Raw genomic sequence first — 24,366 nt, 5'->3', positions numbered from 1 at the left:
AGTGTCTGGAGGAGGACTGGATGCTGGACGTTCCAGGAGTGAACGCTGGAATTTCAGGTGGGAGCCTGTTTCTGGCTGCAGCCCGGGTCATGCCAGAGGCTAGAGGTAGAAGCCTGGGAGCCAGACACAGCTCAAGGGTGGAATGGATTCCCTCGAGATAAGGCCAGCTAAGAGCTGTGAGCTCACTGAAGTTCGAAAACCGGCTCCCAGCCCCCGCCCCTCCCTCCCCTCAATCTAGTAAAAATTGACGCTCATCTCTGTAGTTTTGGAACATGATGGTAAGAATGCTGCTGCCTCGGGTTCTTGTGCTGGTCCTATCTCAGGCTTGTTTGCTTGCTTCCTTCGCATACTACAGACAGGGCTTTGCATAAAGAAGTGGGCTGGTGGATCACTGTTCTGCAAAGATCCCATTGTGCGACTGGAGCAGGTTACCTTCTCTGAGCCTCAGTGTTCTCATCTGTAAAATAGGCATATCGTTCCTTCTTTTCCTAATAACCAAACAAGGGTTCTTGTACTTTACCTTAAATCAATGTAATTTAAAGATGCCAAGCCTTTCTGACATCATTTTTGTGCATAAATACAAGTGATGAAAAGAGAAAGGCATTGGCAATCACTTCCTCACAAGTGCCACGGTGATCGTAGGACCATCCTGATTTCAGAGTTAGTAAAATGTGAAAAATACAACACCTGTGTACCTACCATCTTGCTTAAGAGACAGAACGATTCCCAGCAGCACTAACAGCCTTGTGTCAACCTCCTTGACCTAGCCTTTCCACCCTAGAGAAAACTGTCCTCAAGTTTGGGTTTACTCTTCCCTCATTTTTAGCTACCGTTTTTTTTAAACATGTACCCTATGCAATCCATTGTTTGAGCTTGTTTCAGAATGGTTCCATGAGTGGAACTGTATCCCATTCTTTTGATGTTTTTAAAAATCATGAGAAGTTGATCTATGCTAATGTGTGTAGCTCATTTATTTTTCACTATTGAATATTCCAGTCTCTTCATATCCTGCTGTACTAATTCTGCTGATGGAAATTTGGGCTGTTTCCCGTGTTTTGCTGTTCAGTTATTTTTGCTCTAAACATTCTCAGAGTTGTTTCTTAGAACATGTGTGTTTCTCCAGGGTATATACCTGGGCAGGGAACGGCTAAGTCTAGATGAGAGTGCTTGCTGTTCTGATTGCTAGCTAATACTGCCACCCTTATTTCTGTCCACTGAATAGCCCGAGGGGGCGTGTTCTGGCTGTGTTTACACACCTTCAGGGGGAATAAGCGTTTATACAAAGAATAGGGGGGGGGGATTCCCTGGCGGCGCAGTGGTTGAGAGTCCACCTGCCGATGCAGGGAACATGAGTTCGTGCCCCGGTCCTGGAAGATCCCACATGACGCGGAGCGGCTGGGCCCGTGAGCCATGGCCGCTGCCCCTGCGCGTCCGGAGCCTGTGCTCCGCGACGGGAGAGGCCACAACAGTGAGTGGCCCGCGTACCGCAAAAAATAAATAAATAAATAAATAAATAAATAAAAGAATAGGGGGATAGTGAAGGAGAGCTTCCCAGACCATAGTCTGACTTTGAGCCATGGCCCTGAGGGGCAAAGCCAGAAAGGAGTGGAAGCCAGATGGAGCACTGCTGTTGGCGCTGAGCATGTGTGTGAGGTGGGGCTGCCCTTGCCTGGACACTGGGTCTCAGACTGTGACATCACAGAATCCACTGTGAGTCTACGGCTGGGCTTCGGGACCTAGAAATTCAGACAAAACACTGCATGCGTTCTCAGATTGTATGGTTTTCTATTTAAATTGCAGTAAGGAAGCTGAAGTGGGCTCTCCAGGGGTACTTCCCAGAGCCCTGGTCCCCTTTGCAGCTCCCAGCTCTAGGTCCTATTGATGGGCTTCAACGGTCACTGGCTCCATGGTCTCCGATGTCACACCAGCGATTTCCAGCCCCTGGCCACTCTCTGCTGTCTCTGGGATGGCCTCCATTCGGGTCCCTTGCACTGGCTTCGCCAGGGTGCTCCCATGTTTATTTCGTGATGAGGCCACTGTCTTTTTGGTAAGTCTGGCTCTCATGTTCCTGAAGAAAGAGCTGATCCTGTTGAGTCTCTTGGTGGTGGGACCTGAACGCGCTGGAGATACGCTCCTGCCCGATTTGTGCGAGGTCTTGGACTCACTGGTGATGGGAGCACGGCTGATGCCTTTGGGAGCAGTGCCCTGCTCGCTGCCCCCCGGGCTGCCGTGGCCTTTGGCCTTTTGGTCATCTCTAGTGGCTCTGCGGCCGCCTGAGCACGGGCCAGCTGCTTTGGGGATGGTCTTGCTCCCCGCTGCCTCCTGGTGGCTTTCCACGGAACTGCAGAGCGAGGGGCTCGTCAGAGTTCTGTCCTCTCCCCAGTGCTCCCTCCTCTCCCTTCTTCCCTTGCGGGCCTGGGACACTCTCTGTGAGCTGCCATCCTGTTCGCTCGCTTTGCCTTCCTGTGGCAAGCTTGAGACGAGGGTCCCCTCATCCTCCCTGTCGGCTCTTCCTTTGACAGTCTTGCTGGTAGGTTCTGCCCCCACCACAGTCATGCCGGCCCCTGCGGAGAGGCTGGTGGACATGCTGGAAGCATACTGTGAATTGTTCTCAGCACCTGCCAAGGCCGTTTTCCCGCTCCTCAGGGATGTTCTGGCAGTGTCCCCAGTGGCTAGGGTGGTTTTGCTTCCTCCAGGCCCGTCGCTGGCTGTGGCTGCTCTGGCCGTGCTCTGCTCTTGAGCGGCAGGAGACTTGATCACTGCCGGGCTCAGAGCACCCGCTGCGGTGCCTCCTGCCACCCCTGCTGTCTCCACCTTTGTCGTTGACTGCGATGCTGACGCTTTGTCAAGCCGTGTAGTAGGCTTGGCTTTCGCAGGGGCCACATCGGGCATGGTATCGGACTTGTGGGGGTCCAGGTGGATTCCGTGCCCCCCAGCAGAAGCTGCAGGCGTGGCCCCGGCCACCTCAGGGCACGTGTGGAAGCTGCTGGCGCTCACCTGGTCCCGATCCCCCTTTCCTTGGAAATCCTCCACAGCCGGGCTCCTCCCGTCCTGCTCCTCCTCGAACACAGGCATGCAGGTCATGTCCCAGACGGGAACGGCATAGGTGTGGCTTTCACTGTCCACTGGTGGTCACAGGAGGTCAATGAGCTGTTCCCACTCGGCGAAGAGGTCTTCCCGCGCGTCCAGAGGGGGACACAGCTGCAGGTAGAAGCAGCGGCCAGTGGCCAGCTTCACGCGCAGCTGTTGTTTCTCACGATTGTGAGTGGAGATCCTCACGAAGTCCAAGGGAAGGAGCCTGGTGAGCTCTAAGGTCTTTGCAGCCTTGTGGCTCTTCCCCTTGGTGGCCTGGCTGCGCTCGGTGTGCTTTTCAGAGCCGGTGGCCCGTCGGGCCAGCAGCATGATGTCTGGGAGTGGGAGGACGGGGCTGCTGGATGTGATGCCCATGGTCACCATGCCGCCCCAGTTGTGCACGTCAATCGCGTCTCCCCTCTTCGTGACCTGGATAAAGTCACTCTCGAATATTGCTGCGTACTTGAATATGTCATATTCTCCCTTGTGCAGTTGCCGCTGCAGCTTCCCCGCGGTGGTGTGGAACAGGTCCACCCAGGTGCTGCTCCGGGCCGTGTGATACGGGAGCAGAGAGTCGCCACTCATGGCTGTCTTTGATCCCGACAGGCAGCGCGGTGAAGGCGGGTCCCTGGCTCTTCCCTCCCTCGGCCTCACTGGCAGAAGAGTGAGCCGCGATGCTCCCGCGTCACACAGGCGGCCCTACGGCAGGTCTTCCAAGCCCGCCCCACAGGCCCCCACGTTTGCCTCAGGGTCTCCCAGAGGCAGGGGTGTGGGTAGGGGCACAGATGATCCCAGCGGGGATGCTGCAGGGCGCCAGGAGCCCAGGCTGAATCTCTTCAAGTGTGTCGAGAGCTATGGTAGGCTGCCCTCCGCCTCACCTCACTTCTGCTTCTGGGTTTCTATCTCCCCAAGAGGCTGTGGTGAACTTCTGTCCTAGTGAGAGAAGTCACCACTTTCTCAGCCTAACCCCCGGCACAGCCTATTTATCCTCTGATGCCCTTTGTGACCTATCACGGTCACAAAGCCCTTTGTGACCTATCAAGGTCACAAAGCCCTTTGCCTCATCCCCCAGCTGCCCCGTCAGGGCAGGGCCCCCATCCTCTCCCAAACACCCCATTGCCCCCGTGGAGGACAGGCCCATCCTGCCAGGGACTCAGGTGCGTTACCAAAATAAAAATGTCTTCAAGTGGGAAAGTTTTGTGTGGGTCCTTTTTCTTTGCCTCCCCCAAATTCAGCTACTGGATGAAATCTATAGGAATGTAAGATGATGGGATCAATTGGAACCATTTCAGCTCATGGTTTAATTGCCTCGAATAAGGCAGAGTTGGCAGTGGCGGTCCTTAGTCTGTCCTTTCATAGAATCTCAGTAAACGTGGACGATGGTGAGTGCCAATTCCCCTGTGAAGCCTTCCCTAACCCAGAACTCCTTCCCATGCCCCAGAAGCCCTCCTCTGAATAGATCCCGTCCCCAACCACACGTCTCTCATTGTATTTGTCACTCAGATTTGTGATCATTACTCGTGCTGGCCTGTCTCCTCCACCATCTGTGTACCTGTGTGCGGGACCGGGGTGGCACACTGTCTGAAAGTTGTTGCACTGAGGTAGCTCCCTCTCTGCACCATCACCTCCCACCTTGAGCGAGTCCTTTAAATGCTCTGAACTTCCGTTTGCTTATCTGCAAAATGGAAAGACGTGAGAATCGGAAGGGGGCACACGCGTTCAAGAACTTTATAAACAGCTAGGGGCTATGCACGTGTTTTTTTTTTCTGTAAATTTATTTTATTATTTATTTTTGGCTTCTCTTGTTGGGGAGCACGGGCTCTAGGCGTGCGGGCTTCGGTAGTTGTGGCTCGCGGGCTCTAGTGCACAGGCTCAGTAGTTGTGGCACACGGGCTTAGTTGCTCCGTGGCATGTGGGATCTTCCTGGACCAGGGCTCGAAGCCGGGTCCCCTGCGTCGGCAGGTGGATTCTTAACCACTGCGCCACCAGGGAAGTCCCTATGCACGTGTTTTTAATGCATTTTCTTCCTTCAGACTAGTGTTTCCCTGCACTTGCCTGTGTGGAAATCATAAGATGAAAGGAGTGTGATGTGATCTTTTTGTAATTTCTCCTCCTTGGGTCCAAGGAAAAGCTGGTGGAGAGTAAACCATTAATTGTGTCTCCCTGCAGCTCCTAGTCTTCTCGGAAACTCTGGGTTAATCCTGGGGTCAGGAACCTTGTTGGGCCAGGGGAAACAGTGCATACGTGTAGGTCTTGGGCTGTCTCCCTTTCTCATCAGTGCTCCCCACCAAGTGCCCACCATTCCGTCCACCAACAGAAGAGACCTCTCCCCACCCTCCCGTGATGAGGTCTGTGGACGTCACAAACTGAAAGTCCAATCAACAAGGATGCTCTGACCTAACAAATACTCTCCCTCATGTGAGCTTTAAGGATTTGGCTTTGGAGCCCCAGAAGAAAAAAGTTCCTGCAGATTTGGTGTGGAGAAACCCTTCTGAGCAGGGCATTCAAAAGTTTAATTAGTGTCTGGAGGAGGACTGGATGCTGGACGTTCCAGGAGTGAACGCTGGAATTTCAGGTGGGAGCCTGTTTCTGGCTGCAGCCCGGGTCATGCCAGAGGCTAGAGGTAGAAGCCTGGGAGCCAGACACAGCTCAAGGGTGGAATGGATTCCCTCGAGATAAGGCCAGCTAAGAGCTGTGAGCTCACTGAAGTTCGAAAACCGGCTCCCAGCCCCCGCCCCTCCCTCCCCTCAATCTAGTAAAAATTGACGCTCATCTCTGTAGTTTTGGAACATGATGGTAAGAATGCTGCTGCCTCGGGTTCCTGTGCTGGTCCTATCTCAGGCTTGTTTGCTTGCTTCCTTCGCATACTACAGACAGGGCTTTGCATAAAGAAGTGGGCTGGTGGATCACTGTTCTGCAAAGATCCCATTGTGCGACTGGAGCAGGTTACCTTCTCTGAGCCTCAGTGTTCTCATCTGTAAAATAGGCATATCGTTCCTTCTTTTCCTAATAACCAAACAAGGGTTCTTGTACTTTACCTTAAATCAATGTAATTTAAAGATGCCAAGCCTTTCTGACATCATTTTTGTGCATAAATACAAGTGATGAAAAGAGAAAGGCATTGGCAATCACTTCCTCACAAGTGCCACGGTGATCGTAGGACCATCCTGATTTCAGAGTTAGTAAAATGTGAAAAATACAACACCTGTGTACCTACCATCTTGCTTAAGAAACAGAACGATTCCCAGCAGCACTAACAGCCTTGTGTCAACCTCCTTGACCTAGCCTTTCCACCCTAGAGAAAACTGTCCTCAAGTTTGGGTTTACTCTTCCCTCATTTTTAGCTACCGTTTTTTTTAAACATGTACCCTATGCAATCCATTGTTTGAGCTTGTTTCAGAATGGTTCCATGAGTGGAACTGTATCCCATTCTTTTGATGTTTTTAAAAATCATGAGAAGTTGATCTATGCTAATGTGTGTAGCTCATTTATTTTTCACTATTGAATATTCCAGTCTCTTCATATCCTGCTGTACTAATTCTGCTGATGGAAATTTGGGCTGTTTCCCGTGTTTTGCTGTTCAGTTATTTTTGCTCTAAACATTCTCAGAGTTGTTTCTTAGAACATGTGTGTTTCTCCAGGGTATATACCTGGGCAGGGAACGGCTAAGTCTAGATGAGAGTGCTTGCTGTTCTGATTGCTAGCTAATACTGCCACCCTTATTTCTGTCCACTGAATAGCCCGAGGGGGCGTGTTCTGGCTGTGTTTACACACCTTCAGGGGGAATAAGCGTTTATACAAAGAATAGGGGGGGTGGGATTCCCTGGCGGCGCAGTGGTTGAGAGTCCACCTGCCGATGCAGGGAACATGAGTTCGTGCCCCGGTCCTGGAAGATCCCACATGACGCGGAGCGGCTGGGCCCGTGAGCCATGGCCGCTGCCCCTGCGCGTCCGGAGCCTGTGCTCCGCGACGGGAGAGGCCACAACAGTGAGTGGCCCGCGTACCGCAAAAAATAAATAAATAAATAAATAAATAAATAAATAAAAGAATAGGGGGATAGTGAAGGAGAGCTTCCCAGACCATAGTCTGACTTTGAGCCATGGCCCTGAGGGGCAAAGCCAGAAAGGAGTGGAAGCCAGATGGTGCACTGCTGTTGGCGCTGAGCATGTGTGTGAGGTGGGGCTGCCCTTGCCTGGACACTGGGTCTCAGACTGTGACATCACAGAATCCACTGTGAGTCTACGGCTGGGCTTCGGGACCTAGAAATTCAGACAAAACACTGCATGCGTTCTCAGATTGTATGGTTTTCTATTTAAATTGCAGTAAGGAAGCTGAAGTGGGCTCTCCAGGGGTACTTCCCAGAGCCCTGGTCCCCTTTGCAGCTCCCAGCTCTAGGTCCTATTGATGGGCTTCAACGGTCACTGGCTCCATGGTCTCTGATGTCACACCAGCGATTTCCAGCCCCTGGCCACTCTCTGCTGTCTCTGGGATGGCCTCCATTCGGGTCCCTTGCACTGGCTTCGCCAGGGTGCTCCCATGTTTATTTCGTGATGAGGCCACTGTCTTTTTGGTAAGTCTGGCTCTCATGTTCCTGAAGAAAGAGCTGATCCTGTTGAGTCTCTTGGTGGTGGGACCTGAACGCGCTGGAGATACGCTCCTGCCCGATTTGTGCGAGGTCTTGGACTCACTGGTGATGGGAGCACGGCTGATGCCTTTGGGAGCAGTGCCCTGCTCGCTGCCCCCCGGGCTGCCGTGGCCTTTGGCCTTTTGGTCATCTCTAGTGGCTCTGCGGCCGCCTGAGCACGGGCCAGCTGCTTTGGGGATGGTCTTGCTCCCCGCTGCCTCCTGGTGGCTTTCCACGGGACTGCAGAGCGAGGGGCTCGTCAGAGCTCTGTCCTCTCCCCAGTGCTCCCTCCTCTCCCTTCTTCCCTTGCGGGCCTGGGACACTCTCTGTGAGCTGCCATCCTGTTCGCTCGCTTTGCCTTCCTGTGGCAAGCTTGAGACGAGGGTCCCCTCATCCTCCCTGTCGGCTCTTCCTTTGACAGTCTTGCTGGTAGGTTCTGCTCCCACCACAGTCATGCCGGCCCCTGCGGAGAGGCTGGTGGACATGCTGGAAGCATACTGTGAATTGTTCTCAGCACCTGCCAAGGCCGTTTTCCCGCTCCTCAGGGATGTTCTGGCAGTGTCCCCAGTGGCTAGGGTGGTTTTGCTTCCTCCAGGCCCGTCGCTGGCTGTGGCTGCTCTGGCCGTGCTCTGCTCTTGAGCGGCAGGAGACTTGATCACTGCCGGGCTCAGAGCACCCGCTGCGGTGCCTCCTGCCACCCCTGCTGTCTCCACCTTTGTCGTTGACTGCGATGCTGACGCTTTGTCAAGCCGTGTAGTAGGCTTGGCTTTCGCAGGGGCCACATCGGGCATGGTATCGGACTTGTGGGAGTCCAGGTGGATTCCGTGCCCCCCAGCAGAAGCTGCAGGCGTGGCCCCGGCCACCTCAGGGCACGTGTGGAAGCTGCTGGCGCTCACCTGGTCCCGATCCCCCTTTCCTTGGAAATCCTCCACAGCCGGCCTCCTCCCGTCCTGCTCCTCCTCGAACACAGGCATGCAGGTCATGTCCCAGACGGGAACGGCATAGGTGTGGCTTTCACTGTCCACTGGTGGTCGCAGGAGGTCAATGAGCTGTTCCCACTCGGCGAAGAGGTCTTCCCGCGCGTCCAGAGGGGGACACAGCTGCAGGTAGAAGCAGCGGCCAGTGGCCAGCTTCACGCGCAGCTGTTGTTTCTCACGACTGTGAGTGGAGATCCTCACGAAGTCCAAGGGAAGGAGCCTGGTGAGCTCTAAGGTCTTTGCAGCCTTGTGGCTCTTCCCCTTGGTGGCCTGGCTGCGCTCGGCGTGCTTTTTAGAGCCGGTGGCCCGTCGGGCCAGCAGCATGATGTCTGGGAGTGGGAGGACGGGGCTGCTGGATGTGATGCCCATGGTCACCATGCCGCCCCAGTTGTGCACGTCAATCGCGTCTCCCCTCTTCGTGACCTGGATAAAGTCACTCTCGAATATTGCTGCGTACTTGAATATGTCATATTCTCCCTTGTGCAGTTGCCGCTGCAGCTTCCCCGCGGTGGTGTGGAACAGGTCCACCCAGGTGCTGCTCCGGGCCGTGTGATACGGGAGCAGAGAGTCGCCACTCATGGCTGTCTTTGATCCCGACAGGCAGCGCGGTGAAGGCGGGTCCCTGGCTCTTCCCTCCCTCGGCCTCACTGGCAGAAGAGCGAGCCGCGATGCTCCCGCGTCACACAGGCGGCCCTACGGCAGGTCTTCCAAGCCCGCCCCACAGGCCCCCACGTTTGCCTCAGGGTCTCCCAGAGGCAGGGGTGTGGGTAGGGGCACAGATGATCCCAGCGGGGACGCTGCAGGGCGCCTGGAGCCCAGGCTGAATCTCTTCAAGTGTGTCGAGAGCTATGGTAGGCTGCCCTCCGCCTCACCTCACTTCTGCTTCTGGGTTTCTATCTCCCCAAGAGGCTGTGGTGAACTTCCGTCCTAGTGAGAGAAGTCACCACTTTCTCAGCCTAACCCCCGGTACAGCCTATTTATCCTCTGATGCCCTTTGTGACCTATCACGGTCACAAAGCCCTTTGTGACCTATCAAGGTCACAAAGCCCTTTGCTTCATCCCCCAGCTGCCCCGTCAGGGCAGGGCCCCCATCCTCTCCCAAACACCCCATTGCCCCCGTGGAGGACAGGCCCATCCTGCCAGGGACTCAGGTGCGTTACCAAAATAACAGTGTCTTCAACTGGGAAAGTTTTGTGTGGGTCCTTTTTCTTTGCCTCCCCCAAATTCAGCTACTGGATGAACTCTATAGGAAGGTAAGATGAGGGGATCAATTGGAACCATTTCAGCTCATGGTTTAATTGCCTCGAATAAGGCAGAGTTGGCAGTGGCGGTCCTTAGTCTGTCCTTTCATAGAATCTCAGTAAACGTGGACGATGGTGAGTGCCAATTCCCCTGTGAAGCCTTCCCTAACCCAGAACTCCTTCCCATGCCCCAGAAGCCCTCCTCTGAATAGATCCCGTCCCCAACCACACGTCTCTCATTGTATTTGTCACTCAGATTTGTGATCATTACTCGTGCTGGCCTGTCTCCTCCACCATCTGTGTACCTGTGTGCGGGACCGGGGTGGCACACTGTCTGAAAGTTGTTGCACTGAGGTAGCTCCCTCTCTGCACCATCACCTCCCACCTTGAGCGAGTCCTTTAAATGCTCTGAACTTCCGTTTGCTTATCTGCAAAATGGAAAGATGTGAGAATCGGAAGGGGGCACACACGTTCAAGAACTTTATAAACAGCTAGGGGCTATGCACGTGTTTTTTTTTTCTGTAAATTTATTTTATTATTTATTTTTGGCTTCTCTTGTTGGGGAGCACGGGCTCTAGGCGTGCGGGCTTCGGTAGTTGTGGCTCGCGGGCTCTAGTGCACAGGCTCAGTAGTTGTGGCACACGGGCTTAGTTGCTCCGTGGCATGTGGGATCTTCCTGGACCAGGGCTCGAAGCCGGGTCCCCTGCGTCGGCAGGTGGATTCTTAACCACTGCGCCACCAGGGAAGTCCCTATGCACGTGTTTTTAATGCATTTTCTTCCTTCAGACTAGTGTTTCCCTGCACTTGCCTGTGTGGAAATCATAAGATGAAAGGAGTGTGATGTGATCTTTTTGTAATTTCTCCTCCTTGGGTCCAAGGAAAACCTGGTGGAGAGTAAACCATTAATTGTGTCTCCCTGCAGCTCCTAGTCTTCTCGGAAACTCTGGGTTAATCCTGGGGTCAGGAACCTTGTTGGGCCAGGGGAAACAGTGCATACGTGTAGGTCTTGGGCTGTCTCCCTTTCTCATCAGTGCTCCCCACCAAGTGCCCACCATTCCGTCCACCAACAGAAGAGACCTCTCCCCACCCTCCCGTGATGAGGTCTGTGGACGTCACAAACTGAAAGTCCAATCAACAAGGATGCTCTGACCTAACAAATACTCTCCCTCATGTGAGCTTTAAGGATTTGGCTTTGGAGCCCCAGAAGAAAAAAGTTCCTGCAGATTTGGTGTGGAGAAACCCTTCTGAGCAGGGCATTCAAAAGTTTAATTAGTGTCTGGAGGAGGACTGGATGCTGGACGTTCCAGGAGTGAACGCTGGAATTTCAGGTGGGAGCCTGTTTCTGGCTGCAGCCCGGGTCATGCCAGAGGCTAGAGGTAGAAGCCTGGGAGCCAGACACAGCTCAAGGGTGGAATGGATTCCCTCGAGATAAGGCCAGCTAAGAGCTGTGAGCTCACTGAAGTTCGAAAACCGGCTCCCAGCCCCCGCCCCTCCCTCCCCTCAATCTAGTAAAAATTGACGCTCATCTCTGTAGTTTTGGAACATGATGGTAAGAATGCTGCTGCCTCGGGTTCTTGTGCTGGTCCTATCTCAGGCTTGTTTGCTTGCTTCCTTCGCATACTACAGACAGGGCTTTGCATAAAGAAGTGGGCTGGTGGATCACTGTTCTGCAAAGATCCCATTGTGCGACTGGAGCAGGTTACCTTCTCTGAGCCTCAGTGTTCTCATCTGTAAAATAGGCATATCGTTCCTTCTTTTCCTAATAACCAAACAAGGGTTCTTGTACTTTACCTTAAATCAATGTAATTTAAAGATGCCAAGCCTTTCTGACATCATTTTTGTGCATAAATACAAGTGATGAAAAGAGAAAGGCATTGGCAATCACTTCCTCACAAGTGCCACGGTGATCGTAGGACCATCCTGATTTCAGAGTTAGTAAAATGTGAAAAATACAACACCTGTGTACCTACCATCTTGCTTAAGAGACAGAACGATTCCCAGCAGCACTAACAGCCTTGTGTCAACCTCCTTGACCTAGCCTTTCCACCCTAGAGAAAACTGTCCTCAAGTTTGGGTTTACTCTTCCCTCATTTTTAGCTACCGTTTTTTTTAAACATGTACCCTATGCAATCCATTGTTTGAGCTTGTTTCAGAATGGTTCCATGAGTGGAACTGTATCCCATTCTTTTGATGTTTTTAAAAATCATGAGAAGTTGATCTATGCTAATGTGTGTAGCTCATTTATTTTTCACTATTGAATATTCCAGTCTCTTCATATCCTGCTGTACTAATTCTGCTGATGGAAATTTGGGCTGTTTCCCGTGTTTTGCTGTTCAGTTATTTTTGCTCTAAACATTCTCAGAGTTGTTTCTTAGAACATGTGTGTTTCTCCAGGGTATATACCTGGGCAGGGAACGGCTAAGTCTAGATGAGAGTGCTTGCTGTTCTGATTGCTAGCTAATACTGCCACCCTTATTTCTGTCCACTGAATAGCCCGAGGGGGCGTGTTCTGGCTGTGTTTACACACCTTCAGGGGGAATAAGCGTTTATACAAAGAATAGGGGGGGTGGGATTCCCTGGCGGCGCAGTGGTTGAGAGTCCACCTGCCGATGCAGGGAACATGAGTTCGTGCCCCGGTCCTGGAAGATCCCACATGACGCGGAGCGGCTGGGCCCGTGAGCCATGGCCGCTGCCCCTGCGCGTCCGGAGCCTGTGCTCCGCGACGGGAGAGGCCACAACAGTGAGTGGCCCGCGTACCGCAAAAAATAAATAAATAAATAAATAAAAGAATAGGGGGATAGTGAAGGAGAGCTTCCCAGACCATAGTCTGACTTTGAGCCATGGCCCTGAGGGGCAAAGCCAGAAAGGAGTGGAAGCCAGATGGAGCACTGCTGTTGGCGCTGAGCATGTGTGTGAGGTGGGGCTGCCCTTGCCTGGACACTGGGTCTCAGACTGTGACATCACAGAATCCACTGTGAGTCTACGGCTGGGCTTCGGGACCTAGAAATTCAGACAAAACACTGCATGCGTTCTCAGATTGTATGGTTTTCTATTTAAATTGCAGTAAGGAAGCTGAAGTGGGCTCTCCAGGGGTACTTCCCAGAGCCCTGGTCCCCTTTGCAGCTCCCAGCTCTAGGTCCTATTGATGGGCTTCAACGGTCACTGGCTCCATGGTCTCTGATGTCACACCAGCGATTTCCAGCCCCTGGCCACTCTCTGCTGTCTCTGGGATGGCCTCCATTCGGGTCCCTTGCACTGGCTTCGCCAGGGTGCTCCCATGTTTATTTCGTGATGAGGCCACTGTCTTTTTGGTAAGTCTGGCTCTCATGTTCCTGAAGAAAGAGCTGATCCTGTTGAGTCTCTTGGTGGTGGGACCTGAACGCGCTGGAGATACGCTCCTGCCCGATTTGTGCGAGGTCTTGGACTCACTGGTGATGGGAGCACGGCTGATGCCTTTGGGAGCAGTGCCCTGCTCGCTGCCCCCCGGGCTGCCGTGGCCTTTGGCCTTTCGGTCATCTCTAGTGGCTCTGCGGCCGCCTGAGCACGGGCCAGCTGCTTTGGGGATGGTCTTGCTCCCCGCTGCCTCCTGGTGGCTTTCCACGGGACTGCAGAGCGAGGGGCTCGTCAGAGCTCTGTCCTCTCCCCAGTGCTCCCTCCTCTCCCTTCTTCCCTTGCGGGCCTGGGACACTCTCTGTGAGCTGCCATCCTGTTCGCTCGCTTTGCCTTCCTGTGGCAAGCTTGAGACGAGGGTCCCCTCATCCTCCCTGTCGGCTCTTCCTTTGACAGTCTTGCTGGTAGGTTCTGCTCCCACCACAGTCATGCCGGCCCCTGCGGAGAGGCTGGTGGACATGCTGGAAGCATACTGTGAATTGTTCTCAGCACCTGCCAAGGCCGTTTTCCCGCTCCTCAGGGATGTTCTGGCAGTGTCCCCAGTGGCTAGGGTGGTTTTGCTTCCTCCAGGCCCGTCGCTGGCTGTGGCTGCTCTGGCCGTGCTCTGCTCTTGAGCGGCAGGAGACTTGATCACTGCCGGGCTCAGAGCACCCGCTGCGGTGCCTCCTGCCACCCCTGCTGTCTCCACCTTTGTCGTTGACTGCGATGCTGACGCTTTGTCAAGCCGTGTAGTAGGCTTGGCTTTCGCAGGGGCCACATCGGGCATGGTATCGGACTTGTGGGAGTCCAGGTGGATTCCGTGCCCCCCAGCAGAAGCTGCAGGCGTGGCCCCGGCCACCTCAGGGCACGTGTGGAAGCTGCTGGCGCTCACCTGGTCCCGATCCCCCTTTCCTTGGAAATCCTCCACAGCCGGCCTCCTCCCGTCCTGCTCCTCCTCGAACACAGGCATGCAGGTCATGTCCCAGACGGGAACGGCATAGGTGTGGCTTTCACTGTCCACTGGTGGTCGCAGGAGGTCAATGAGCTGTTCCCACTCGGCGAAGAGGTCTTCCCGCGCGTCCAGAGGGGGACACAGCTGCAGGTAGAAGCAGCGGCCAGTGGCCAGCTTCACGCGCAGCTGTTGTTTCTCACGACTGTGAGTGGAGATCCTCACGAAGTCCAAGGGAAGGAGCCTGGTGAGCTCTAAGGTCTTTGCAGCCTTGTGGCTCTTCCCCTTGGTGGCCTGGCTGCGCTCGGCGTGCTTTTTAGAGCCGGTGGCCCGTCGGGCCAGCAGCATGATGTCTGGGAGTGGGAGGACGGGGCTGCTGGATGTGATGCCCATGGTCACCATGCCGCCCCAGTTGTGCACGTCAATCGCGTCTCCCCTCTTCGTGACCTGGATAAAGTCACTCTCGAATATTGCTGCGTACTTGAATATGTCATATTCTCCCTTGTGCAGTTGCCGCTGCAGCTTCCCCGCGGTGGTGTGGAACAGGTCCACCCAGGTGCTGCTCCGGGCCGTGTGATACGGGAGCAGAGAGTCGCCACTCATGGCTGTCTTTGATCCCGACAGGCAGCGCGGTGAAGGCGGGTCCCTGGCTCTTCCCTCCCTCGGCCTCACTGGCAGAAGAGCGAGCCGCGATGCTCCCGCGTCACACAGGCGGCCCTACGGCAGGTCTTCCAAGCCCGCCCCACAGGCCCCCACGTTTGCCTCAGGGTCTCCCAGAGGCAGGGGTGTGGGTAGGGGCACAGATGATCCCAGCGGGGACGCTGCAGGGCGCCTGGAGCCCAGGCTGAATCTCTTCAAGTGTGTCGAGAGCTATGGTAGGCTGCCCTCCGCCTCACCTCACTTCTGCTTCTGGGTTTCTATCTCCCCAAGAGGCTGTGGTGAACTTCCGTCCTAGTGAGAGAAGTAACCACTTTGTCAGCCTAACCCCCTGGCACAGCCTATTTATCCTCTGATGCCCTTTGTGACCTATCAGTGTCACAAAGCCCTTTGTGACCTATCACTGCCCCAAAGCCCTTTGCCTCATCCCCCAGCTGCCCCCTCAGGGCAGGGCCCCCATCCTCTGCCAAACACCCCATTGCCCCCGCGGAGGACAGGCCCATCCTGCCAGGGACTCAGGTGCGTTACCAAAATAAAAATGTCTTCAAGTGGGAAAGTTTTGTGTGGGTCCTTTTTCTTTTCCTCCCCCAAATTCAGCTACTGGATGAAATCTATAGGAATGTAAGATGATGGGATCAATTGGAACCATTTCAGCTCATGGTTTAATTGTATCGAATAAGGCAGAGTTGGCAGTGGCGGTCCTTAGTCTGTCCTTTCATAGAATCTCAGTAAACGTGGACGATGGTGAGTGCCAATTCCCCTGTGAAGCCTTCCCTAACCCAGAACTCCTTCCCATGCCCCAGACCCCCTCCTCTGAATAGATCCAGTCCCCAAACACACGTCTCTCATTGTATTTGTCACTCAGAGTTGTGATCATTACTCGTGCTGTCCTGTCTCCTCCACCCTCTGTGTACCTCTGTGTGGGACCGGGGTGGCACACTGTCTGAAAGTTGTTGCACCGAGGTAGCTCCCTCTCTGCACCATCACCTGCCACCTTGAGCAAGTCCTTCAAATGCTCTGAACTTGCGTTTGCTTATCCGCAAAATGGAAAGACGTGAGAATCGGAAGGGGGCACACACATTCAAGAACTTTATAAACAGCTAAGGGCTATGCACGTGTTTTTTTCCCTGTAAATTTATTTTATTATTTATTTTTGGCTTCTCTTGTTGGGGAGCACGGGCTCTAGGCGTGCGGGCTTCGGTGGTTGTGGCTCGCGGGCTCTAGAGCACAGGCTCAGTAGTTGTGGCGCACGGGCTTAGTTGCTCCGTGGCACGTGGGATCTTCCCGGACCAGGGCTCGAGCCCGGGTCCCCTGCGTCGGCAGGCGGATTCTTAACCACTGCGCCACCAGGGAAGTCCCTGTGCACGTGTTTTGAATGCATTTTCTTCCTCCAGACTAGCGTTTCCCTGCACTTGCCTGTGTGGAAATCGTAAGGTCAAAGGAGTGTGATGTGATCTTTTTGTAATTTCTCCTCCTCGGGTCCAAGGAAAAGCGGGTGGAGAGTAAAGCATTAATTGCGGCTCCCTGCAGCTCCTAGTCTTCTGGGAAACTCTGGGTTAATTCTGGGGTCAGGAACCTTGTTTGGCCAGGGGAAACAGTGCATATGTGTAGGTCTTGGGCTGGCTCCCTTTCTCATCAGGGCTCCCCACCAAGTGCCCACCATTCCGTCCACCAACAGAAGAGACCTCTCCCCACCCTCCCGTGATGAGGAATGTGGAAGTCACAAACTGGAGGTCCAATCAACAAGGATGCTCTGACCTAACAAATACTCTCCCTCATGTGAGGTTTAAGGATTTGGTTTTGGAGCCCCAGAAGAAAAAAGTTCCTGCAGATTTGGTGTGGAGAAACCCTTCTGAGCAGGGCATTCAGAAGTTGAATTAGTGGCTGGAGGAGGACTGGATGCTGGACGTTCCAGGAGTGAACGCTGGAATTCCAGGTGGGAGCCTGTTTCTGGCCGCAGCCCGGGTCACGCCAGAGGCTAGAGGTAGAAGCCTGGGAGCCAGACACAGCTCAAGGGTGGACTGGCTGCTCTCGAGATAAGGCCAGCTGAGAGCTGTGAGCCCACTGAAGTTCGAAAACCGGCTCCCAGCCCCCACCCCTCCCTCCCCTCAATCTAGAAAAATTGATGCTCATCTCTGTAGTTTTGGAACATGATGGTAAGAATGGTGGTGCCTCGGGTTCTTGTGCTGGCCCTATCTCAGGCTTGTTTGCTTGCTTCCTTCGCATACTACAGACAGGGCTTTGCATAAAGAAGTGGGCTGGTGGATCACTGTTCTGCAAAGATCCCATTGTGCGACTGGAGCAGGTTACCTTCTCTGAGCCTCAGTGTTCTCATCTGTAAAATAGGCATATCGTTCCTTCTTTTCCTAATAAGCAAACAAGTGTTCTTGTACTTTACCTTAAATAAATGTACTTTAAAGATGCCAGGCCTTTCTGACATCATTTTTGTGCATGAATACAAGTGATTAAAAGAGAAAGGCATTGGCAATAACTTCATCACAACTGCCACGGTGATTGTGGGACCATCCTGATTTGAGAGTTTTAGTAAAATGTGAAAACTACAACACCTGTGTACCTACCATCTTGCTTAAGAGACAGAACAATTCCCAGCAGCACTAACAGCCTTGTGTCAACCTCCTTGACCTAGCCTTTCCACCCTAGAGAAAACTGCCCTCAATTTTGTGTTCACTCTTCCCTCAGTTTTAGCTACCATTTTTTTAAACATGTACCCTATGCAATCCGTTGTTTGAGCTTGTTTCAGAACGGTTCCATGAGTGGAACTGTATCCCATTCTTTTGATGTTTTTAAAAATCATGAGAAGTTGATCTATGCTAATGTGTGTAGTAGCTCATTTATTTTTCACTATTGAATATTCCGATCTCATCCTATCCTGCTGTATGAATTCTGCTGATGGAAATTTGGGCTGTTTCCCGTGTTTTGCTGTTAAGGTATTTTTGCTCTAAACATTCTCAGAGTTGTTTCTTAGAACATGTGTGTTTCTCCAGGGTATATACCTGGGCAGGGAACGGCTAAGTCTAGATGCGAGTGCTTGCTGTTCTGATTGCTAGCTAATACTGCCGCCCTTATTTCTGTCCACTGAATAGCCCGAGGGGACATGAGTCCTGTTCTGGCTCTGTTTACAGATCTTCAGGGGGAATAAGCGTTTATAAAAAGAATAGCGGGGGGATTCCCTGGTGGCGCAGTGCTTGAGAGTCCACCTGAGGATGCAGGGAACATGAGTTTGTGCCCCGGTCCTGGAAGATCCCACATGCCGCGGAGCGGCTGGGCCCATGAGCCATGGCCGCTGGGCCTGCGCGTCTGGAGGCTGTGCTCCGTGACGGGAGAGGCCACAACAGTGAGTGGCCCGCGTACCGCAAAAAAAAAAGAAAAAAAAGAATAGGGGGGTAGTGAAGGAGAGCTTCCCAGACCATAGTCTGACTTTGAGCCATGGCCCTGAGGGGCAAAGCCAGAAAGGAGTGGAAGCCAGATGGATCACTGCTGTTGGCGCTGAGCATGTGTGTGAGGTGGGGCTGCCCTTGCCTGGACACTGGGTCTCAGACTGTGGCAGAATCCACTGTGAGGCTACGGCTGGGCTTCGGGACCTAGAAATTCAGACAAAACACTGCATGCGTTCTCAGACTGTATGGTTTTTTATTTAAATTGCAGCAAGGAAGCTGACAGGGGCTCTCCAGGGCTATTTCCCAGAGCCCTGGTCCCCTTTGCAGCTCCCAGCTCTAGGTCCTATTGATGGGCTTCAACGGTCACTGGCTCCAAGGTCTCAGATGTCACACCGGTGATTTCCAGCCCCTGGCCACTCTCTGCTGTCTCTGTGATGGCCTCCATTCAGGTCCCTTCCACTGGCTCCGCCAGGATGCTCCCATGTTTATCTCGTGATGAGGCCACCGTCTTTTTTGTAAGTCTGGCTCTCACATTCCTGAAGAAAGAGCTGATCCTGCTGAGTATGTTGGTGGTGGGACCTGAACGCGCTGGAGATAAGCTCCTGCCCGATTTGTGCGAGGTCTTGGAGTCCCTGGTGATGGGAGCACGGCTGATGCCTTTGGGGGCAGTGCCCTGCTCGCTGCCCCCCGGGCTGCCGTGGCCTTTGGCCTTTTGGTCATGTCTAGTGGCTCTGCGGCCGCCTGAGCACGGGCCCGCTGCTTTGGGGATGGTCTTGCTCCCCGCTGCCTTGTGGTGGCTTTCCACGGAACTGCAGAGCGAGGGGCTCGTCAGAGCCCTGTCCTCTCCCCAGTGCTCCCTCCTCTCCCTTCTTCCCTTGCGGGCCTGGGACACTCTCTGTGAGCTGCCACCCTGTTTGCTCACTTTGCCTTCCTGTGGCAAGCTTGAGACGAGGGTCCCCTCATGGTCCTTGTCGGCTCTTCCTTTGACAGTCTTGCTGGTAGGTTCTGCTCCGACCACAGTCATGCCGGCCCCTGGGGAGAGGCTGGTGGACGTGCTGGAAGCATACTCTGAATTGTTCTCAGCCCCTGCCAAGGCCGTTTTCCCGCTCCTCAGGGATGTTGTGGCCGTGTCCCCAGTGGCTGTGTTGGTTTTGCTTCCTCCGGGCCCGTCGCTGGCTGTGGCTGCTCTGGCCTTGCCCCGCTCTTGAGCAGCAGGAGACTCGATCACTGCCGTGCTCAGAGCACCCGCCGCGGTGCCTCCTGCCACCCCTGCTGTCTCCACCTTGGTCGTTGCCCGCGACGTGGACGCTTTGTCGAGCCCTGTAGTAGGTTTTGCTTTCGCAGCGGCCGCATCGGGCATGGTATCGGGCTTGTGGGAGTCCAGTTGGATTCCGTGCCCCCCAGCAAAAGCTGCAGGCGTGGCCCCGGCCACCTCAGGGCACGTGTGGAGGCTGCTGACGCTCACCTGGTCCTGATGCCCCTTTCCTTGGAAATCCTCCACGGCCGGGCTCCTCCCGTCCTGCTCCTCCTCGAACACAGGCATGCAGGTCATGTCCCAGACGGGAACGGCATAGGTGTTGCTTTCACTGTCCACTGGTCGTCGCAGGAGGTAAATCAGGTGTTCCCACTCGGCGAAGAGGTCTTCCCGCGCGTCCAGAGGGGGACACAGCTGCAGGTAGAAGCAGCGGCCAGTGGCAAGCTTCACGCGCAGCTGTTGTTTCTCACGACTGTGAGTGGAGAGCCTCACGCACTCCAAGGGAAGGAGCCTGGTGAGCTCTAAGGTCTTTGCAGCCTTGTGGCTCTTGCCCTTGGTGTCCTGGCTGCGCTCGGCGTGCTTTTCACAGCCGGTGGCCCGTCGGGCCAGCAGCATGATGTCTGTGAGCGGGAGGACGGGGCTGGTGGATGTGATGCCCATGGTCACCATGCCGCCACAGTTGTGCACGTCAATCGCTCCTCCCCTCTTCGTGACCTGGATGAAGTCGCTCTCGAATATCGGCGCGTACTTGAAATGGTCGTATTCGCCCTTGTGCAGTTGCTGCTGCAGCTTCCCCGTGGTGGTGGTGAACAGGTCCACCCAGGTGCTGCTCCGGGCCGTGTGATACGGGAGCAGAGAGTCCCCACTCATGGCTGTCTTTGATCACGACAGGCAGCGCGGTTAAAGCGGCTCCCTGGCTCCTCCCTCCCTCGGCCTCACTGGCAGAAGAGCGAGCTGCGATGCTCCTGCGTCACACAGGCGGCCCTGTGGCAGGTCTTCCAAGGCCGCCCCACGGGCCCCCACGTTTGCCTCAGGGTCTCCCAGAGGCAGCAGGGGTGTGGGTAGGGGCACAGATGATCACAGCGGGGACGCTGTAGGGCGCCTGGAGCCCAGGCCGAATCTCTTCAAGTGTGTCGAGAGGTACGGCAGGCTCCCCCTCCGCCTCACCTCACTTCTGCTTCTGGGTTTTTATCTCCCCAAGAGGCTGTGGTGAACTTCCGTCCTAGTGAGAGAAGTAACCACTTTGTCAGCCTAACCCCCTGGCACAGCCTATTTATCCTCTGATGCCCTTTGTGACCTATCAGTGTCACAAAGCCCTTTGTGACCTATCACTGCCCCAAAGCCCTTTGCCTCATCCCCCAGCTGCCCCCTCAGGGCAGGGCCCCCATCCTCTGCCAAACACCCCATTGCCCCCGCGGAGGACAGGCCCATCCTGCCAGGGACTCAGGTGCGTTACCAAAATAAAAATGTCTTCAAGTGGGAAAGTTTTGTGTGGGTCCTTTTTCTTTTCCTCCCCCAAATTCAGCTACTGGATGAAATCTATAGGAATGTAAGATGATGGGATCAATTTGAACCATTTAAGCTCATGGTTTAATTGTATCGAATAAGGCAGAGTTGGCAGTGGCGGTCCTTAGTCTGTCCTTTCATAGAATCTCAGTAAACGTGGACGATGGTGAGTGCCAATTCCCCTGTGAAGCCTTCCCTAACCCAGAACTCCTTCCCATGCCCCAGACCCCCTCCTCTGAATAGATCCAGTCCCCAAACACACGTCTCTCATTGTATTTGTCACTCAGAGTTGTGATCATTACTCGTGCTGTCCTGTCTCCTCCACCCTCTGTGTACCTCTGTGCGGGACCGGGGTGGCACACTGTCTGAAAGTTGTTGCACCGAGGTAGCTCCCTCTCTGCACCATCACCTGCCACCTTGAGCAGGTACTTCAAATGCTCTGAACTTGCGTTTGCTTATCCGCAAAATGGAAAGACGTGAGAATCGGAAGGGGGCACACACATTCAAGAACTTTATAAACAGCTAAGGGCTATGCACGTGTTTTTTTTCCTGTAAATTTATTTAATTATTTATTTTTGGCTTCTCTTGTTGGGGAGCACGGGCTCTAGGCGTGCGGGCTTCGGTGGTTGTGGCTCGCGGGCTCTAGAGCGCAGGCTCAGTAGTTGTGGCGCACGGGCTTAGTTGCTCCGTGGCACGTGGGATCTTCCCGGACCAGGGCTCGAGCCCGGGTCCCCTGTGTCGGCAGGCGGATTCTTAACCACTGCGCCACCAGGGAAGTCCCTGTGCACGTGTTTTGAATGCATTTTCTTCCTCCAGACTAGCGTTTCCCTGCACTTGCCTGTGTGGAAATCGTAAGGTCAAAGGAGTGTGATGTGATCTTTTTGTAATTTCTCCTCCTCGGGTCCAAGGAAAAGCGGGTGGAGAGTAAAGCATTAATTGCGGCTCCCTGCAGCTCCTAGTCTTCTGGGAAACTCTGGGTTAATTCTGGGGTCAGGAACCTTGTTTGGCCAGGGGAAACAGTGCATATGTGTAGGTCTTGGGCTGGCTCCCTTTCTCATCAGGGCTCCCCACCATGTGCCCACCATTCCGTCCACCAACAGAAGAGACCTCTCCCCACCCTCCCGTGATGAGGAATGTGGAAGTCACAAACTGGAGGTCCAATCAACAAGGATGCTCTGACCTAACAAATACTCTCCCTCATGTGAGGTTTAAGGATTTGGTTTTGGAGCCCCAGAAGAAAAAAGTTCCTGCAGATTTGGTGTGGAGAAACCCTTCTGAGCAGGGCATTCAGAAGTTGAATTAGTGGCTGGAGGAGGACTGGATGCTGGACGTTCCAGGAGTGAACGCTGGAATTCCAGGTGGGAGCCTGTTTCTGGCCGCAGCCCGGGTCACGCCAGAGGCTAGAGGTAGAAGCCTGGGAGCCAGACACAGCTCAAGGGTGGACTGGCTGCTCTCGAGATAAGGCCAGCTGAGAGCTGTGAGCCCACTGAAGTTCGAAAACCGGCTCCCAGCCCCCACCCCTCCCTCCCCTCAATCTAGAAAAATTGATGCTCATCTCTGTAGTTTTGGAACATGATGGTAAGAATGGTGGTGCCTCGGGTTCTTGTGCTGGCCCTATCTCAGGCTTGTTTGCTTGCTTCCTTCGCATACTACAGACAGGGCTTTGCATAAAGAAGTGGGCTGGTGGATCACTGTTCTGCAAAGATCCCATTGTGCGACTGGAGCAGGTTACCTTCTCTGAGCCTCAGTGTTCTCATCTGTAAAATAGGCATATCGTTCCTTCTTTTCCTAATAAGCAAACAAGTGTTCTTGTACTTTACCTTAAATAAATGTACTTTAAAGATGCCAGGCCTTTCTGACATCATTTTTGTGCATGAATACAAGTGATTAAAAGAGAAAGGGGCCTCCCTGGTGGCGCAAGTGGTTGAGAGTCCGCCTTCCGATGCAGGGGATACGGGTTCGTGCCCCGGTCTGGGAGGATCCCATATGCCGCGGAGCGGCTGGGCCCGTGAGCCATGGCCGCTGAGCCTGCGCGTCCGGAGCCTGTGCTCCGCAACGGGGGAGGCCACAACAGTGAGAGGCCCGCATACCGGAAAAAAAAAAAAAAAAAAAAAAAAAAAAGAGAAAGGCATTGGCAATAACTTCATCACAACTGCCACGGTGATTGTGGGACCATCCTGATTTGAGAGTTTTAGTAAAATGTGAAAACTACAACACCTGTGTACCTACCATCTTGCTTAAGAGACAGAACAATTCCCAGCAGCACTAACAGCCTTGTGTCAACCTCCTTGACCTAGCCTTTCCACCCTAGAGAAAACTGCCCTCAGTTTTGTGTTCACTCTTCCCTCAGTTTTAGCTACCGTTTTTTTAAACATGTACCCTATGCAATCCGTTGTTTGAGCTTGTTTCAGAACGGTTCCATGAGTGGAACTGTATCCCATTCTTTTGATGTTTTTAAAAATCATGAGAAGTTGATCTATGCTAATGTGTGTAGTAGCTCATTTATTTTTCACTATTGAATATTCCGATCTCATCCTATCCTGCTGTATGAATTCTGCTGATGGAAATTTGGGCTGTTTCCCGTGTTTTGCTGTTAAGGTATTTTTGCTCTAAACATTCTCAGAGTTGTTTCTTAGAACATGTGTGTTTCTCCAGGGTATATACCTGGGCAGGGAACGGCTAAGTCTAGATGCGAGTGCTTGCTGTTCTGATTGCTAGCTAATACTGCCGCCCTTATTTCTGTCCACTGAATAGCCCGAGGGGACATGAGTCCTGTTCTGGCTCTGTTTACAGATCTTCAGGGGGAATAAGCGTTTATAAAAAGAATAGCGGGGGGATTCCCTGGTGGCGCAGTGCTTGAGAGTCCACCTGAGGATGCAGGGAACATGAGTTTGTGCCCCGGTCCTGGAAGATCCCACATGCCGCGGAGCGGCTGTGCCCATGAGCCATGGCCGCTGGGCCTGCGCGTCTGGAGGCTGTGCTCCGTGACGGGAGAGGCCACAACAGTGAGTGGCCCGCGTACCGCAAAAAAAAAAAGAAAAAAAAGAATAGGGGGGTAGTGAAGGAGAGCTTCCCAGACCATAGTCTGACTTTGAGCCATGGCCCTGAGGGGCAAAGCCAGAAAGGAGTGGAAGCCAGATGGATCACTGCTGTTGGCGCTGAGCATGTGTGTGAGGTGGGGCTGCCCTTGCCTGGACACTGGGTCTCAGACTGTGGCAGAATCCACTGTGAGGCTACGGCTGGGCTTCGGGACCTAGAAATTCAGACAAAACACTGCATGCGTTCTAAGACTGTATGGTTTTTTATTTAAATTGCAGC

At 53.8% G+C, this 24,366-nt stretch overlaps 1 protein-coding gene across 1 annotated transcript; it reads right to left on the bottom strand.

Annotated features, from left to right (window-relative positions):
• Positions 1 to 18,732: 18,732 nt before the first annotated feature.
• Positions 18,733 to 20,412, bottom strand: LOC132483434 (Golgi-associated RAB2 interactor protein 4-like). The gene has a single exon (XM_060088728.1). It carries the CDS (start codon positions 20,410 to 20,412, stop codon positions 18,733 to 18,735), a length of 1,680 nt encoding a protein of 559 aa, XP_059944711.1.
• Positions 20,413 to 24,366: the final 3,954 nt, after the last annotated feature.

Source organism: Mesoplodon densirostris, chromosome 2, assembly GCF_025265405.1.
Source record: "Mesoplodon densirostris isolate mMesDen1 chromosome 2, mMesDen1 primary haplotype, whole genome shotgun sequence".
NCBI lineage: Eukaryota > Metazoa > Chordata > Mammalia > Artiodactyla > Ziphiidae > Mesoplodon > Mesoplodon densirostris.
Note: the sequence above shows the minus strand (reverse complement) of the source record. Positions and strands in the feature narration are given on the sequence as shown.